Source organism: Bubalus bubalis, chromosome 4, assembly GCF_019923935.1.
Source record: "Bubalus bubalis isolate 160015118507 breed Murrah chromosome 4, NDDB_SH_1, whole genome shotgun sequence".
Lineage (NCBI taxonomy): Eukaryota > Metazoa > Chordata > Mammalia > Artiodactyla > Bovidae > Bubalus > Bubalus bubalis.
This window is the reverse complement of record NC_059160.1, coordinates 88,241,218-88,257,501: the sequence shown is the minus strand read 5'-3', so window position 1 is coordinate 88,257,501 and position 16,284 is coordinate 88,241,218. Positions and strand designations below refer to the sequence as shown.

Here is a 16,284-nt window from a genome sequence, read left to right as displayed (position 1 = left end):
ACTTGCCTTGAATTCTTTGAGATACCTTGGGGATCTCTATAATCTATCTCAAAAGTTCATTGGCGCTGGAACTGGGTGCTCAACCATCACTCAATCACTCTCCATAGGAGATACTTCTTAAAATTTTATATTGGGGTATAGCTGATTAACAATGTTATGATAGTTTCAGGTGAGCAGTGAAGGGACTCAGCGACACATACACATGTATCCATTCTCTCCCAAATTCCCTTCCCTTCCAGGCTGTCACATAACATTGAGCAGAGTCCCATGTGCTATACAGTATATCCCTATTGGTTATCCATTTTAAATAGAGCAGTGTGTGCATGTCAATCCCAAACTACCTAATTGTCCTTCCCCCTCATCCTTTCCCCCAGCAACCATAAGTTCATCATAGGAGACACTTTTGAGGAAACAGACAATAGTGTGAGATAAAAGAGTACTTTCATGTTTGGTTTAAAGAGGAGAAGCCTATGGGAATTTAATGACTTCAGATCTCTAAATCACAAGTTTTTTCAACTGTTGTGAGTTTCAGCTACCTTCTAAAAGTTGACTGAACTGTGAACTCACCAAGAAAAAAGGCTCTTACACACACAACTTTTCCTACAACATTTCAGACATGTACAGACACTATGAAACATATCTATCTAGCAGTCCATGAACCCTAGGATAAATGTATCTACCATAAAGATTTTTCACCTGTAAAAATGAAACATTTTTGCTTTGAGGTCACGAAATGATGTATTTAATCCAAAAAGATTTACATTATAGTATACAAAAGAGGAACCATATTTCAAGCTGTGTAGGGTTTAAAAATTGCTAGAGGCACATTTTCTTTAAAGCAACCTCATAGAGTCTGAAGTTCTTTCTAAGAAAAGAATTTACATGATTTTAAATAAGGCTGGTGAGTCCCTCTTTACAACCTAAGTGAGCCAACCTCATCCCTAAAAGAAATAACAACACAGAATAAACAAGCAATATACTGCTATATTATATTTTCTCTTCCTAGGTCATAGCATGCTAGGAAGGCAACAGTTACATTGTGCAAAATGCTGAATTATTCAAAAGGGTCCTGGTCCTCTTCAGGAGATATGACAGGAACCAGAGTTTTAGTTTACAATGAGACATTTTCCCATCAGTCTAGTCTACAGTAGCACACTTTGTTCATTGTGCTCCTGTGGTCAAGGAATATAGACTTAACTCACCAGCACAGTGTTTTGAGAATTCAGTACATGTGTACCAGCAGAATTCTCTCTCAGGATCTGCCAAACACCATTATGGCTCAGTATCTTTTGTTTTGGGCAAAGCTTTATCATACTTCTTTGTTTGTAATTTTATTTCTATATATGTGATAATGTTACAGTAATAATCTATTGGGACTTGAGGAGGTCCAGGAAATAACACTACTCTTTCTTATCATTTCTGAATCAACTGAGAAATGAGTCTGCAAATGGAGGATAAAACCCCAATTTTCTTTATAACAAAGTAGAAATTTTAGCAATTGGACTTCCTAATGCAGAAGCACAGAGTTAGACTTTTTCCCCTATAAATGGCAGCACGGTACACCGTCAGAGCCTCCCCAAACAAGGGTAAGCCTTCTCTGAGAAAAGCCACTCATTCCCAAGGGGAGGCTAGAGGAAAGAGACAGACACATGTGCTCAGCTTTCCTTCTAAAGTCACAAATCAAGTAAGCTACTCAACCTCCCAGGAGATAGTGTGAATGAAGGCGAAGGGAAGGGTCAGGAGTGTGGTGCTACTTCAGTTCCGTTCCTGTGGAAGGAAACATCAGGAACATGGAGGCAGCTATTCCCCACCCTACACACCCCTAACAGTATCTAGCATTGTGTTCTCTTGCCTCATTAAGTCTTTGGTTAACCAGAGGTGTGGTATATTAAGACAGTCCCTCTTCTACTTTGATATGGCTGCTCCTCCAATGCAAATCATTGCTCTGTTGAAAGGCTCTTGGAGCTTTGCTTGCAGACAGTCTAAAATGGATCAGAACTGTGAGTTGACAAAATCAAATCTGAGGTCAAACTAGACCACAATTGAAAACTCATTTTCTACTCTTTTCTCCTTAACAAATTGTGTTTTAGCTGCAGTGTCCAAAATGACAGAGGTTCTTCAATGAGATTAAATTGTATTCTTAAAATATAATAATAAATCAGAGAGTCAAATGTTATGATATATGTGAACAACTTTATAAAATATTGTTAATTTAAATGAAATTACAGACTCTCAGTTCTTTAAATAAGAAATCCAAGGAGTCATGGGTAGTTATTTATTTTATCTCTAAGCACTTGGCAGAAGAAAATCCCATGACTAACAAATGTCATAAGTATATAGACCTTTCAGAAAACAGAGAGATATCAACTTAAATAACACCATGGCCATAATTAAGACCACCAATAAAAATTATATATTAGGGGTTTTAAATTAGCTTTATAGCACATAGCAACAATCTTTAATGCCCAGTCTTAGAAGAATCTTTGTCAGAAATAATATTTGCAAAGACATGTTTTATATTACAGAATAATGTTAGCTTATCTGAAGCTCTAGGAGAATGAATGCTTTCTTATTTTCTTTCTGATATTTCTTCAGCTAACAGATAAGACAGCATTATGAGTTTCAAGTCATGGTGCTAAAATTCAATTAGTTAGCACCAAGACAAAATTTGAAATCCTGAAGAAGGTAGAAATATACTCTATAACAAAGGTGGAGGCAAAATAAGGTTATTAACAAATGGAATATGTGACATGTAAGACTGAATACCTATTCTATAAAGTGCAGTACACATGACTTAATATTATTATTTAATATTGAAGTAAACATTCATCACCCATGGTATAGATGACACAGAACTAACAAGGTCATCACACAAAACTTCTCTTCCAGGGTGGCTCACCAGGTCAGACCATCCTCCCTGGACAAGTTCTTCGGACACCATGAGTTTCTCTGTTATTTGCCACAGTGATTCAGAGACAAACATGATTATCAGTCAAGCAGCAGAATGAGGTAGGACGTGATTTTCAAGATATTGTCCCATTTACTTACACAAATGTTTAACTGGTTAACCCCTGATGGTAGTTAACAAGGCACTACGTATCACAGAATATTCTAACATACAAGCCACAAATAAACATTTGTGCGCCTGTAGATCAGAATAATTCCATAAATCGAACTTCAGTTTCTTCTTAGTCAAGTCCACCTCTCTGAAATGTAGCTCACTTACTTCTCTTGCCCAGACTCGGACCTCAGCGTCAACAAGTCCACGGGGGCCCAGGATTCAAAGCCACTCTTGGATTAAATAGTTCACTCTGCCCCTCTGTGACATTTCTGGGCCCTCAATATGAAAATGTCTAGGTTCAAGTTCTAGGGGATCATTCCAAAACAGATATAATGGGAATGGCCTACTCCCCAAACACTGCCTATACCTACAGGGAATGCAAAGCTAAAAAATTGGCAGTAACAGCATGCCGCTGCTAAGTCGCTTCAGTTGTGTCCGACTCTGTGTGACCCCATAGACGGCAGCCCACTAGGCTCCTCTGTCCCTGCGATTCTCCAGGCAAGAATACTGGAGTGGGTTACCAATTCCTTCTCCAATGCATGAAAGTGAAAAGTGAAAGTGAAGTCACTCAGTCGTTCCCGATTCTTAGCGACCCCGTGGACTGGAACCTACTAGGCTCCTCCGTCCATGGGATTTTCCAGGCAAGAGTACTGGAGTGGGGTGCCATTGCCTTCTCCAAGTAACAGCATATATATCTTCTAAAATTAAGATAGGCAACATGAGAGATTTAAAGACATGGAGAGCAGAGAGGAATTCAACCAGAGGCAGCTTAATGACAGATACCCACCACCAGAGATGAGAAAGGAAGAAGGAAAAGAAAAGTAGAAATAAGTAGAAAAACTGGGTGAAAGGAAATCAGAGGGGGGAAATTGAGAGTATGTAGAAAAGGCAGTGGAAGAAGAGAAAATGAAGAACTAAACGTTAAGAAGGAATACAGTGTCTATAAGCATCTGAAAAAAGAAGGGATCTATCTGATATATCCTAACTCCAAAACACGATTAAAAAGTAGAAGAGATTTAATATGAACATAATGACTTCCTAAACATTACAGTGAGAATAGAGCATGCAAATTCTGAAGCTTGTTCTCTGATGATAGAAAAAGAAAAAGATTTACTGCTATTAGTAAAGGGACAGATTGAAGTTGTCTGAAGGTCTATTCAGAAATATTGAATCTGTGCCCTACTCAGAACTCCCCTGTTCTCACAGGATGATTGGATCCTTTCCACCCAATTACGTATAGCTCTGAATTCCTACCTAAGAAGGAAAACTGATAGGTAGCATGCAAGAGCTCACAACCAGGCCCATCTCCAGCGCACACGACGTGGGTCATTAACGCAGCAGCGGCAAACACCGGGAGCCTGAGACTGGAAAGAAGTAGGATGACTGGGACGGGCTGAGCATGATGTTTCAAGTTATGCTAATCATTTTCACCTGAGAGATAATCCTGATGGTTAACATGTTTTTATTTTCTCTAAAGGGGCTTCCCTGGTGGCTCAGATGGTAAAGAATCTGCCTGCAATTCAGGAGACCCAAGACCCTGATGATGGGAAAGATTGAGGACAGGAGGTGAAGGGGGCAACAGAGGATGAGATGGTTGGATGATATCACCAGCTCAGTGGACATGAGTTTGAGCAAACTCTGGGAGATAGTGAAGGACAGGGAAGCCTGGTGTGCTGCAGTCCATGGGGTTGCAAAGAGTCGGACACCACTTAGTGACTGAACAACAATTCTCTCTAAAAATTCAACCCATTCATTGTTTTTTTTTTTTTTGATCTGAATTATCATTTATTTTTGTTTTTGCAGTGAATAAAATATAGTCTCTTAGAAAGTTTAATGTCATAATACAGTTTTGTTATCTATAATCACCATTCTGAAATCTCCAGAACTTATTTATTACTAGTGTTTTAAATAGGCAGCTCAGTTGGTAAATTATCTGCCTGCAATGCAGGAGACCTGGCTTCAATTCCTGGGTCAGGAAGATCCCCTGGAGAAGGAAATGGCAACCCACTCCAGTATTCTTGCCTGGAGAATCCCATGGACAGAGGAGCCTGACAGGCTATAGTCCACGGGATTTCAAGAGTCAGACACAACTTAGTGACTAAACTCCCACCACCATACTTGAGCTTTTTTTCTTTTTTAGAAAAATACATCTTCAAGTGTCTGTCAAGTGCATCCTTGATATAATCTTTTATGAACTAACATCCCTTCCTCTGAAATACTCCACTCCTCTCTTTGGCATGGGTTCTGGAAATCTATCTTGTTTTTTCACCTCTGAATGCATTTTGACTAAAGGCTAATCTTTCGACACTGAGGATCCTGGAGCAGATACTTTACTTGACTTCAGCCTGATTAAAATAGAATAGAATATAGCCACCACTTCCTTATTTTTAATGTTATGATTCCATGGATGCAGCCTATGGTGACCATGGTACTCTCACTGCCCCATACAGTGCCAATTACATTACATTTACTTAAGTTACAAAACATTTATCACCACTCACCCATCTTGTGCTATTATAGCTGTGTTTCTGGGATCAAGTGAGTACCTTGCATTACTCTACAGCTGTCTCTCGTGCTTTTCCTGTCCTTTGTCCTCAAGCAGATCCAAGCCAGTGGACCTAAGGAATGGCAGCACCGTGACTGAGTTTATCCTCGTGGGCTTTAAGCAGAGCTCCTCTTCCACTCGAGCATTGCTCTTTGCCCTCTTCCTAGCCCTCTACAGCCTTGCCATGGCCATGAATGGCCTCGTCATCTTCATCACCTGGACAGACCCCAGGCTCAACAGCCCCATGTACTTCTTCCTTGGCCACCTGTCCTTCCTGGATGTCTGCTTCATCACCACCACCATCCCACAGATGCTAATCCACCTGATAATGAAGAACCATATTGTCTCCTTTGTCTCTTGCATGACCCAGATGTACTTGGTCTTCTATGTGGGTGTGGCTGAGTGCATCCTCTTGGCTTTCATGGCCTATGACCATTATGTTGCCATCTGCCACCCACTGGCCTATGCCCAGATCATGAGCCAGCAGGTCTGCATGAGCCTGGTGAGTATTGCCTGGTCCTTTGGGCTGATCAATGGCATCTTGCTTGAGTATATGTCATTCCAGAATCCCTTCTGCAGAGACAACCACATAGAAAACTTCTTCTGTGAGGCCCCCATAGTGATTGCTCTCTCCTGTGGAGACCCCCAGTTTAGTTTGAGAGTCATCTTTGCCGACACCATTGTGGTGCTGCTCAGCCCCATGGTGCTCATTGTCATCTCCTATGCCCGCATCCTGGCCTCCATCCTGGGCAGGAACTCCTCCTCTGGTCGAGGCAAGACCTTCTCTACCTGTGCCTCCCATCTGACCGTGGTCATCTTTTTCTACACCTCGGCCATGTTCTCTTACATGAACCCCCGCAGCACACATGGTCCTGACAAAGACAAGCCTCTCTCCCTCCTCTACACCATCATCACCCCCATGTGCAACCCCATCATCTACAGTTTCCGAAACAAAGAAATGAAGGGGGCCATGGCGAGGGCCCTTGGGAGAAGCAGCCTTTCCCAGGCAGAGTCTGTCTAGTGGGAAGATGCCTGGAGGGGCAGCTTCCTCCTCCACTCCTGTGCTGAGAGACTCCAGGAAAGAGCATTCATAGGTTCCTTTGCACCAGCATCAGGCCTGGAAGATCCTATTGATATCGAATGCTCATATATCTGATGTACCTTTAAACACTGTGTTCTCTTGGACCTTCTTCATGAGACTTGGAAATCTTCCTGCTGAGTAATTTTCTTCTAAGTTCTCACAACAGGATCTATAAACACGTAAGTACACTTAATTCTATTTCATTTTCTTTGCATAGCACTTTTATATGCTCTTGCCAGCCTGAGTTCTGCCTAGACATTTAGGAGTAAACTTTTTCTTTCAACTTAATCTGTTTTTTTTTTTTTCTCACACTCCACTCTCTCTTCCTGAATCTGCCCTCATCCACTCTGCTCCTATATGAGAAACAGTAGAGGAAGAAGTAAGAAAAAAGGAATCGGGGAGCAGTGTTAGACATTAAGAAAAGTCAGCTAGAAAAAAGAAGAAAAAGAAAAATTAGGGATCAGCAGCCTAAACTTCATCTTGTTTGCCTCCACTAGCCCATGAGGGGGAGTTTGTGGTGGCATTAAATTAGCAACACTGCATTTGGTGTATGTTTGTGCTTCTCCGTGTTGGGAAGGGGCAAGTAGGAGATGTTAGGTGTCACACGCCTTCTTCTAAGTCCTCCAATTTCCTTAAATGCATGACTATTTGATATTTTCCATTATATCCAAGTAATATGTACCTCTATCAAGCTTCTCAGACTACCAGTTTCTTCCCTGTTACCCATGCCCCTAATTAACTCTTCTCTCCCTACTTCCTTTTTGGTAGCCATCTACCATTTAATTCCAATTCAGTCCTATTCCATCTTATCTCCTCATCTTAAATGGAAACATTTCACTCCCTGTATTTTAAGGAACATCACTCCAACACTACTTCCACCTTTCCGAAGACTTTCTATTTGTGATCTCAATCTTTCTAGCCTCATCTAGCTTCTCTCCTTAACTTAATCCAACATACCTTGAAAGGGCATTATATTCTCAGCTGTTCTCCTTCTTTGAAGACTGCATCTTTCTCATGCTCCCTTCATAATAGGAAGGAAAGAAAATAATACAGGCCTGTGCTTTGTTTTCTGGTGCTACTTCCATTAAGATGAATGCACCTCACTTGGGATGCTCTCAGATAGATATACAACCCTTTCCACATCCTGTATATCACCTACTACTCTCTACAGTGACATAAAGTAGTAGCTTCACTCCACAAAGCTCTACTCTTTTGAGTCCAAACTGGGGAGTCTGTAGATATGAGAATATGTAAGAAGCATTTCTCAGATAACAAGGAGGAAATGAGACACTAGTGTAATCAAGCAGAAACAATAAGCAAAGTACTTAAACATTTACATCATCAAAGAAAAACTACACCAGGGCAAAGTGAAGTAGGCAAGAAAGACTTTATTTAAGACTACTGCAACAGGGAGATTGAATTCAACTCTGCTGAAACAAGTGGCTGGAGAGTTTTTAAGAGCTGCAGTAGGGAGATATTTAGGCGACCTGTGGGTGGTAATTGCTCTTACCCAGAGGAAAAGTAAGCTTGCATGCTGTAGTTTATAATCTGGGGCAAGACACCCATTAAAGTTAGATCCCTACCCTCCCACAGAGACTAGGAAATAGGGGTGCTATCTTCCTTGAGGATTATATTTCAAAGGGATGGCTCCTGGGTCCTTGAGTAAGACATTCCCTTGGTCTAAAAACTGGAAAGTGGTTTTTAGGTAGGTTTCTGTACATTTCAAAGGGGCAGAGAAAGAATTTGCAATTCCAAGTTTCTAAAGTGAATGCTCTAACAAAAGAGATTAGGGGCAACAGTCAAGAAGAAACTTGCCCTAAGTGTAGTCCAGGGAAAGGGGAAGGTTAAAAGGTCTTCCTGGTCACCATTATTCTTCCCTCAGAATCTCAGTTCCTTCTCCAATTTGAAAATTTCTGTTTCAAAAAGCCTTAAAAGTTTGTTAACAGGTGGGGTGGGAGAAAAGAGAAGAAAAAAATAAGGGGAAAGAAGAGGAAAGTGTGCTTTTTTAAAAGTCTTCTGAGAAATAATTTAATATTTTCCCAGCACTATTGCCTGCTGACATAAACAAGACACAGTTCCAGCTTTTAAGCTCTAAGTCTATTAGGGCTGCTAAGAACCTACTCAATGGACATGAGTTTGGGTGAACTCCGGGAGCTGGTGATGGACAGAGAGGCCTGGCGTGCTGCGGTTCATGGGGTCGCAAAGAGACACGACTGAGCAACTGAACTGAACTGAAGAACCAGTAATGGTAATACAAAGGGCAAACTTATGTAACAGGCCTATACAAAGTAGAAGACTATATATGAGAAGACAGATAACAGCACTCACATTTATTAAGTACTTAGGTTCTAATAGCTTCTTTCAATCTTCACAAAACCCTTTAGGCTCTAGTACTGCCTCCATTTTGAGTTGCAAAACTGAGGCTCGAAGAGGCTGATTTGTTCAAAATTCCATCACATTTCAAATGTCATAGATGTAATTCTACATTGGGCAACAGTTCCAGAGCCTGAACTCCTTAAGAGGTAATCGAATTCTTTCCTGAAGAATGGGGCAGGCTTTATACTGAGAAGGTGATATTAGAACTAAGCCTTAAAGAATAATCAGGAAATTAAAGGTAGAAAATAGGGTGGGGTTGACAGAGGTTGACAGGGACTAGTAATTCCAGACTAGAGGAACTGTCTGATCATAGACATGGTGTGTTAAACGTGCGTGGTGACGGGCGAGTATGGCCAGGAATACTGGGATTTGGCTGAGTGACCTAGAACTGTCTTCTCAAAGCCATTTAAGGTCTTGGGCTCCCAGGAGACCCGGGCGCCGGATAGGAATCGATGCATTGGTGTAGGAGGTTAACAGAGACTGGCCCAGGGGCAGAAAAATGTGGGGAAGGAAACCCAAGAATTCTACCCAGAGTCCCGGCTCAGCCCGCCCTCCGTTGTAGCCCGGCCCTGGGCTCTTTTCATCGAAAGCTGGCCCGTGCTTCCCAGCCTGGTTAGCCGCCGCACCACTAAACTACCCAGAAGGCCTCGGGGTTCTGACCAGATAGCAGTCGCTAGAAGATGTGGGCGTGGTCCGAGCTAAGAACCTGCGCCAATCAGCCTTCCCCAGCCTCTCGAAGCTCCGCTAAAACAACCAATGAGCGCCTTCTCCTTGGCCGCCCATTCCCCGCGTGAGAACTGGAACCTGATCACTCTGGGAGAGGACCAGCTGTTCTGTGAGACTCCGCAGGCGCCCTCTCCTGCTAGGGCCTGCGGGCCTCTGGCTTAGGATACCTTCCCAGCCCCGGGCAATTTTTTGTTGTTGTTTTAGGTGTTTTTTGTTTGTTTGTTTGTTTTTAATATAAATTTATTTATTTTAATTGAAGGCTAATTACTTTACAATATTGTATTGGTTTTGCCATACATCAACATGAATCGGCCTCGGGTGTACACGTGTTCCCCATCCTGAACCCCCCTGCCCACCTCCCTCTCCGTACCATCCCTCTGGGTCATCCCAGTGCACCAGCCCCAAGCGTCCTGTATCCTGCATCGAACCTGAACTGGCGATTCGCTTCATATATGATATTATACATGTTTCAATGCCATTCTCCCAAATCATCCAATTGTTGAAATACCGCTCCAGTTTGACGGTGGATGGGATGGGGGCGGAGCAAGGCTGAAGGCAGGCGTGAGCGTAGATCTTTGCGTATCACGTGGAATCACCCTAGCTCCCATCCTTGTCATGGATCTGTAATCTCGTTCTTTCCAAGCGATATCCCCCGTTTTAGTGAGTTGCATAATTGTTGGGTTCCTCTTTCCTCTTTTGGACAACATTAGTGTTCTCTGAATTTCTTTACCTCCCTTTCCAGTTACTGACTCCAGGAAACCTTCCTTGATCCTTTCCCTCTTCTGGGTTCAATCGGGTCGCAGAGTCGGACGAGACTGAGCAACTAAGCACAGAACAGCAAGTTCCCTTCATAACCTGTGCGTTTTCCTAACACTGTATACTGTTACTTCGCTTTTCTGCCTTCCTCACTAATCTGAGATTCATTTTTGAGTCCTTAGCACATTGCCTGACTATAGGTGGTGCTATAGCTCTGTTTCCTCGGTGAAATCTTATGCAGAATCCTGATGCAATAACAATACTAAAGCAAAGCTGTGCTGATGAGAGTGTCCAGAGCCCTGGACCTTCAAGAAAGCCCCTGAGTGACAATAATCAATGACTTCAGCTGAAGTAATCAGTTTAATATATATGGCTTACCCAAGACATGAAAACTAAACATATCTAGAACCTCTAGGAACACCCTTTAAAAAATCTCATTTTTGAATTTCAAATCTGATTACACGTGTTTATTTTTATTTTCCAGTCCAAAGACCTAGAGAGTTGTTTCTCTCTTTAGTATAATCCCTCACTCTTCACTTAGCTCTCAGCTTCACAGGCTAAGCTGTATGGACCACATCAACAGATTCCCTTACCTCTGACTTTCTACTGGGTTCAGCCAGTGAGTAGCATAGGCAGAGTATCAGAGGAAAGTAGGAGTGTGAGGTTGAGGCATTTAATCCTTAGGACCTCGGTTTCCCTATGATAGTTGTGGACTCACTTGAGTCCCCTTGCTAAAATCTCACTCCCACCTTGTGGCCCCCTCTACTTAGTTCTCTGTTTTTGTTTTTTTCATTGACTGATGATTCGTTTACAATATTGGTTTGAACCACCATCTCCCATTACCTCTTAAGGCTGAGCCCCTCTAATGTTAGATTTCAGGAACTGCCCACCTCCCTTGTGATTTCCCTATACCATGCCCACACCTTTGCAAATAAATCTTTATTAAACTTCTTCAAATTATTGTGATTTGAATGTGCCATCTGTTTCCTGGAAATGCTCTTATACAAGACATTTCTCTTTTACTGAGGTAGTGGAAACAGTTATCTCAGATGCAAACGTTTGAAGGCTGTATGATGTATTAGAAAAATCATGGGCTTTGAAGTTGAAGAACACTGAGTCTCATGTCATTCATTCATTTGGCAGACGTTGCTCAGTCCTGTTAGTTGTGGTAGAGATCTTAGAAACACAGACCATTCCCCAAGAACCCTCTTCTTCTCCCACAGTGGTGGGTGCTGGCAACCACTTTAGTTAAGTATCATGGGACACCACCCCTCCCCCATCACCACCACAATCAGTATGATCAAGCTGGATCAACTACGTCCTCTTTCCTGGGATTTTGGTATGTAGTAAGTACAGTCCATTGCTAGCCTGGAACAAGCAGACACTCAAGCTATGGAGTAGTTGTCTTCTGCCATGTACCTGAAGAAATAAAAAAAAATTGGCAGGGAGAATAGGTGAAAGTCATCAGACAGAGGGAAGTAGAGGTAAAATAATGTGTCTCCAGACAACAAACCTAAGATAATGACTGCCCAGGATTTGGTCAGCTTTGGAGATCTGCCTACATTCTTGTTCTTGAGTTTGTGAGATGACCATGCATCCTTATATAAACTCCATTTTTTCCCTCAAAGCTATTACAGATGAGTTTCTATTTCTCACAACAAAAAGTCTTGACTAAGACAGTCTCTAGCTCAATGTGGTTATAAAGACTGAGTGATAAATGAGATAAAGTATTTCAGATATCTAAATCAGAACCTCCAAAACATTACTTTATCCCTTCCAACTGTAAATGACACCCATGTGTCTGAGAATCAGACTTACATATTTTTTAGACTTCTTATTCAGAATGAAAAGCCCATATCACTGTCAGTATTTTTGCAAGATGTTCATAATTCCAGCTTTTCCTCTTTCAAATGCTATTTTGTTCATGTTCTAGGTGCTAATATATTTATGTTTGTGTTTTCATATGTTTTGTTTTAAAAATTTTGTTCCTAGGAGGATTGAGTTAATTTCATTCCTCTGTTCCTGACAAGCTATCATTGGTCCCTGCAAGGAAAGGCCCTCTTGATGTATGTCTTTAATAATTTTTATTTTGTCTTTGTACCCTTTATCTCCACTCCCCTCGCCTCACTGCTGCAACAGTAGACAATTTTCTAATATGCTTAAAATGTATATATTTTGGTTTAAATGTGTTCTCAAAAGCTAGTTTTTATTTTGTAGGCATGAGAACATAAATTTGAAATGCTAGAGAAAGGTAGAGACCCTCAATCTAACAAAGGGAATCCACAGAAACAAACAAAAAAACCTGTAGTTCATATCATACTTAAGATGAAATCTTGAATACTTTTTTCTTCATATAAGGAATAAAACAACTATTTCCATTCTTAGTATTTTAATCAGTATTAAGGCCTAAAGAGTGAAGAGGAAGAATTAAAACTGTCTTTACTAACAAACGGCATGACGGTACACACATAAAACCCATCCATGTTATGAAAATCCATCCATAACAAAGGCAGAACTGCTAAGCAGTATGGAAAAGGGTTTTTGAATTAAGGATACCCAAACAACTTGGCTTCCCCAATGGCTCAGTGGTAAAGAATCTGCCTGCCAATGCAGGAGATGTGGGTTCAGTCCCTGGGTCAGGAAGATCCCCTGGAGTAGGATATAGCAACCTACTCCAGTATTCTTGCTTGCAGAATTCTATGGAAAGAGACGCCTTTTGAGCTACAGTCCATGGGATCACAAAGAATGAGACATGACTGAGCAATTGAGCACACCCGTACATAGACAACTACTTTTCATATAGAAAACAAGTGACACCAACATTTGCCTCCTACTTGATATATGCAGAATACAAAAACAACTTCCATATTAGGTCTAATTGGTAAAACAATAAAGCTTTAGAAGATAAAATAGAGAAATACTTACATGATGCCAGGGTTGGGAAATGTTCCTTAAGACAAAAGTACTAACAAAAAAAGGGGGAATCTTACATATGACTATATTAAAATTAAGAAATTCTGTTTACCATGTCCCAAAGAAAGACACAGAATTTTGTGAGTTGTGCATAGTAGCTTGTCAGTTGTTATACTTCTCTACCATTTATTAAATATTAGTAACAGTGCTGATGCCCCAGACCAGAACTTTAGCTAGAACCTTCACAAGGACTTCATGACATGTGTAAAGACAAGTTTTGTCATCCTTTCTGTACAACAATGCTTGTTCTCAAAAAAATTAATGTCACCCTTTATGGAGTTAATCATCTTAATTCAGGACAGCTATTTCCCTTTTTAAAAACTATACCCAGCTTCAAAATTTGTTAGATTGCACAATATGGTATTTTGTATTTTGATCAGTTAACAATTGGATAAGGATGGGTTTTTTCTTTAACACTATACCTACAGATGGTGCAATATATTTGATATTACTCTTTCAGACTTAGTGACAAGTGAGTTAAAGACTTTAGGACTTCATTTGTGGTTAAAGAACAAAGGATCCAGTGTTATTCCTGTACAGAGGTCTATTTATCACCCCAGAAAAAAAAATTTCCCTCAAGAATGAACCAAGAGCCTGAGAAAAGGTCAGGATATGTCTCTTCATCTTGATTCAAAGTCAGAGGGAGGTAGATGTAAAGCTATTTCTATACTACCTAGATTGGAAGCTGTTCATTTTCTTCATTTCATGTATCAATTTCAAAATAACAATCCTTCCCTAAAGATACTCCTAGAAGAGGTTGACCCCGTTTCTCACCTTGCTCTGTAGATGACAGTTTCCTGATCTCCTGGCAGGGCGGCCTTTGTTTGCCTTACCCTCTGCTCTGGTTTCTCCTCATGTTGCACTAATATCCCAAACACAAGCGGTTGCTAATAAGGGGCTTCTTTCAGCACCCCAATGGACTGTCCCTTGGCACATGATATCAAAGATTGCTTGAGGAGAAAGTGAAAATAGAGGCTTAAACGTGGCACACTATCACATTATCAGCCCTGTAGTCCCTGGCCAAGTTTGATGAAATGCTGCCTCTATAGCTTCAACCCTGTGCAATTGCTAAACCCATCCGAGCAAGGCAGGGGAGGAAATTAGAGCCTTCCCATTGCCAGCAGAGGTATTCAAAATTAGTCTTATTGACATGGCCCACCCTTTCCTGTGCTGTGCTGCTTATAAGGTCTTGCTTGGATTCTTAGACTAACAAACCAACTGTTTAAAAAAAGAGTATACAAGACAAGTAGGACATTTTGAACATGACTAGATAATCGATTTCATTTAGGAACTGTTCTGAATTAAACATTTTTCCAAAGAAAACTTCATTTCCTGGCATCTCACGTTGGACTGAATCTTCCTTAATCCCTCAGGTTGACAGTGATAGGTTATAGGTAGGTTCTACCTCTGGGGAATGGGGATTCTTTGTCTGACATAGTTAAGAAACAGAAATATCATGACCTCTAGTTCTTACAAACAGCAGTCTTGGGTGGGGAAAAAAATGTTCTGCCTGGCAAATCTGAAACTAGCCCAGAATTTCCAGGGCGCTTTGCCAATGGACATGTTTCCCTGAGGATCCTAAGACCGCTCTGATCTGCTTAGACTCCTGAGACCTGATCAGATAAAGACAGATTTAAAAATGGATTCTTCATCTGTTATAGTAAGTTTCCTATAGTAGCCAGAGAGAAGCAGTCTCTACTTCCGTGATGTGAGCCTGCTGGATCTCTTGCTACATTGGTGTGTGCGTGTGTGTGTGTGTGTGTGTGTGATGATAGAGTGAGAAAGATAGCATGGAGAGTACAGTAGAGTCAGAGGGAATAGAGCTCACAGTATACATGAGCGGCTGGCTTACAGCAGAACTCACAGCACCTTCACTCTGGGCCTGACAGCAGCACAGCCAATGTCCTCGCTTGTATATGCCAAAGCCCATGGAAAAGGTCAGTGAACGTATACTTCCCCTATGCTGAAAGCTGACTCTGCCTCTGTTGGCATCCATCAGAGATGAACACTCACTGTCTCTCTCAGAAACCACTTGTGTTCAGATCACACAGCATTCAGCACAGAGTGGCCATATACAAGCTGTCACAGGTTTTTTTTTATTTTAAAAAGCCAAATGTCACAGATCTTGACTCAGTCAACCCCTTGCTCTGTTTCTTCCTCTCTAGATGACTAGCTATGCGTCTAATTTCCCAACTATCTCCAGTTAGTTGCTTCTTCTGTATCTCTCCTCCGTGTTTCTATCAGGCTCTCTGAGTCTGCCCACCTGCCCTTCTTACTCTGGCTGAAGGGCAGATGGCTTGGATGAGATGGCTAGTCTGGTTTTGAAGTGACCTAAGGCAGAAAGAGCCCAAAACCAGACCAATTCTTCTGAGTCACCTGGTTGAATTGAGAGGGTTCCAGACTCCTAGATTAGCGGGTTGATTCTGTACCACCCAAGGACATGTGCCATTTTGCTTATGTGGGTCTCTCAGTCTGTCTCCTATTTGGCTTTTCCTCTTTCTGGGAGTTTTTCTTTCTCTTTCTCTGGCTCTCTGTCTACCCTCACCATGGCCTTCATCTCCCTCTCTCTCTATCCCCACCTTTAATAATTTTTCCATTCTCTTTCAGCATGAATAGCAGAAAGGGCACTGTCCCAGGACCAGAAAGTTTCTTTTGGTTTTCATACACTATTGATAAATGGCCCTGATCCACAGGGGTTTTGAGGATACTAAATGGCCACAATTAGAGTCTTACCTCTCTACCTTTCTAGATACTTGACAAGTCAGG

General features: G+C 41.4%; 1 protein-coding gene across 1 annotated transcript; it reads left to right on the top strand.

Annotated features, from left to right (window-relative positions):
- Positions 1–5,487: 5,487 nt before the first annotated feature.
- LOC102389076 (olfactory receptor 10AD1-like) lies at positions 5,488–10,042 on the top strand (the record flags this gene model as incomplete). The annotated part of the gene is made up of 1 exon (XM_044941981.2): positions 5,488–10,042. A coding segment is annotated over one exon (1,140 nt), but the record flags the coding sequence as incomplete, so codon positions are not given.
- Between the last annotated feature and the right edge of the window lie 6,242 nt (positions 10,043–16,284).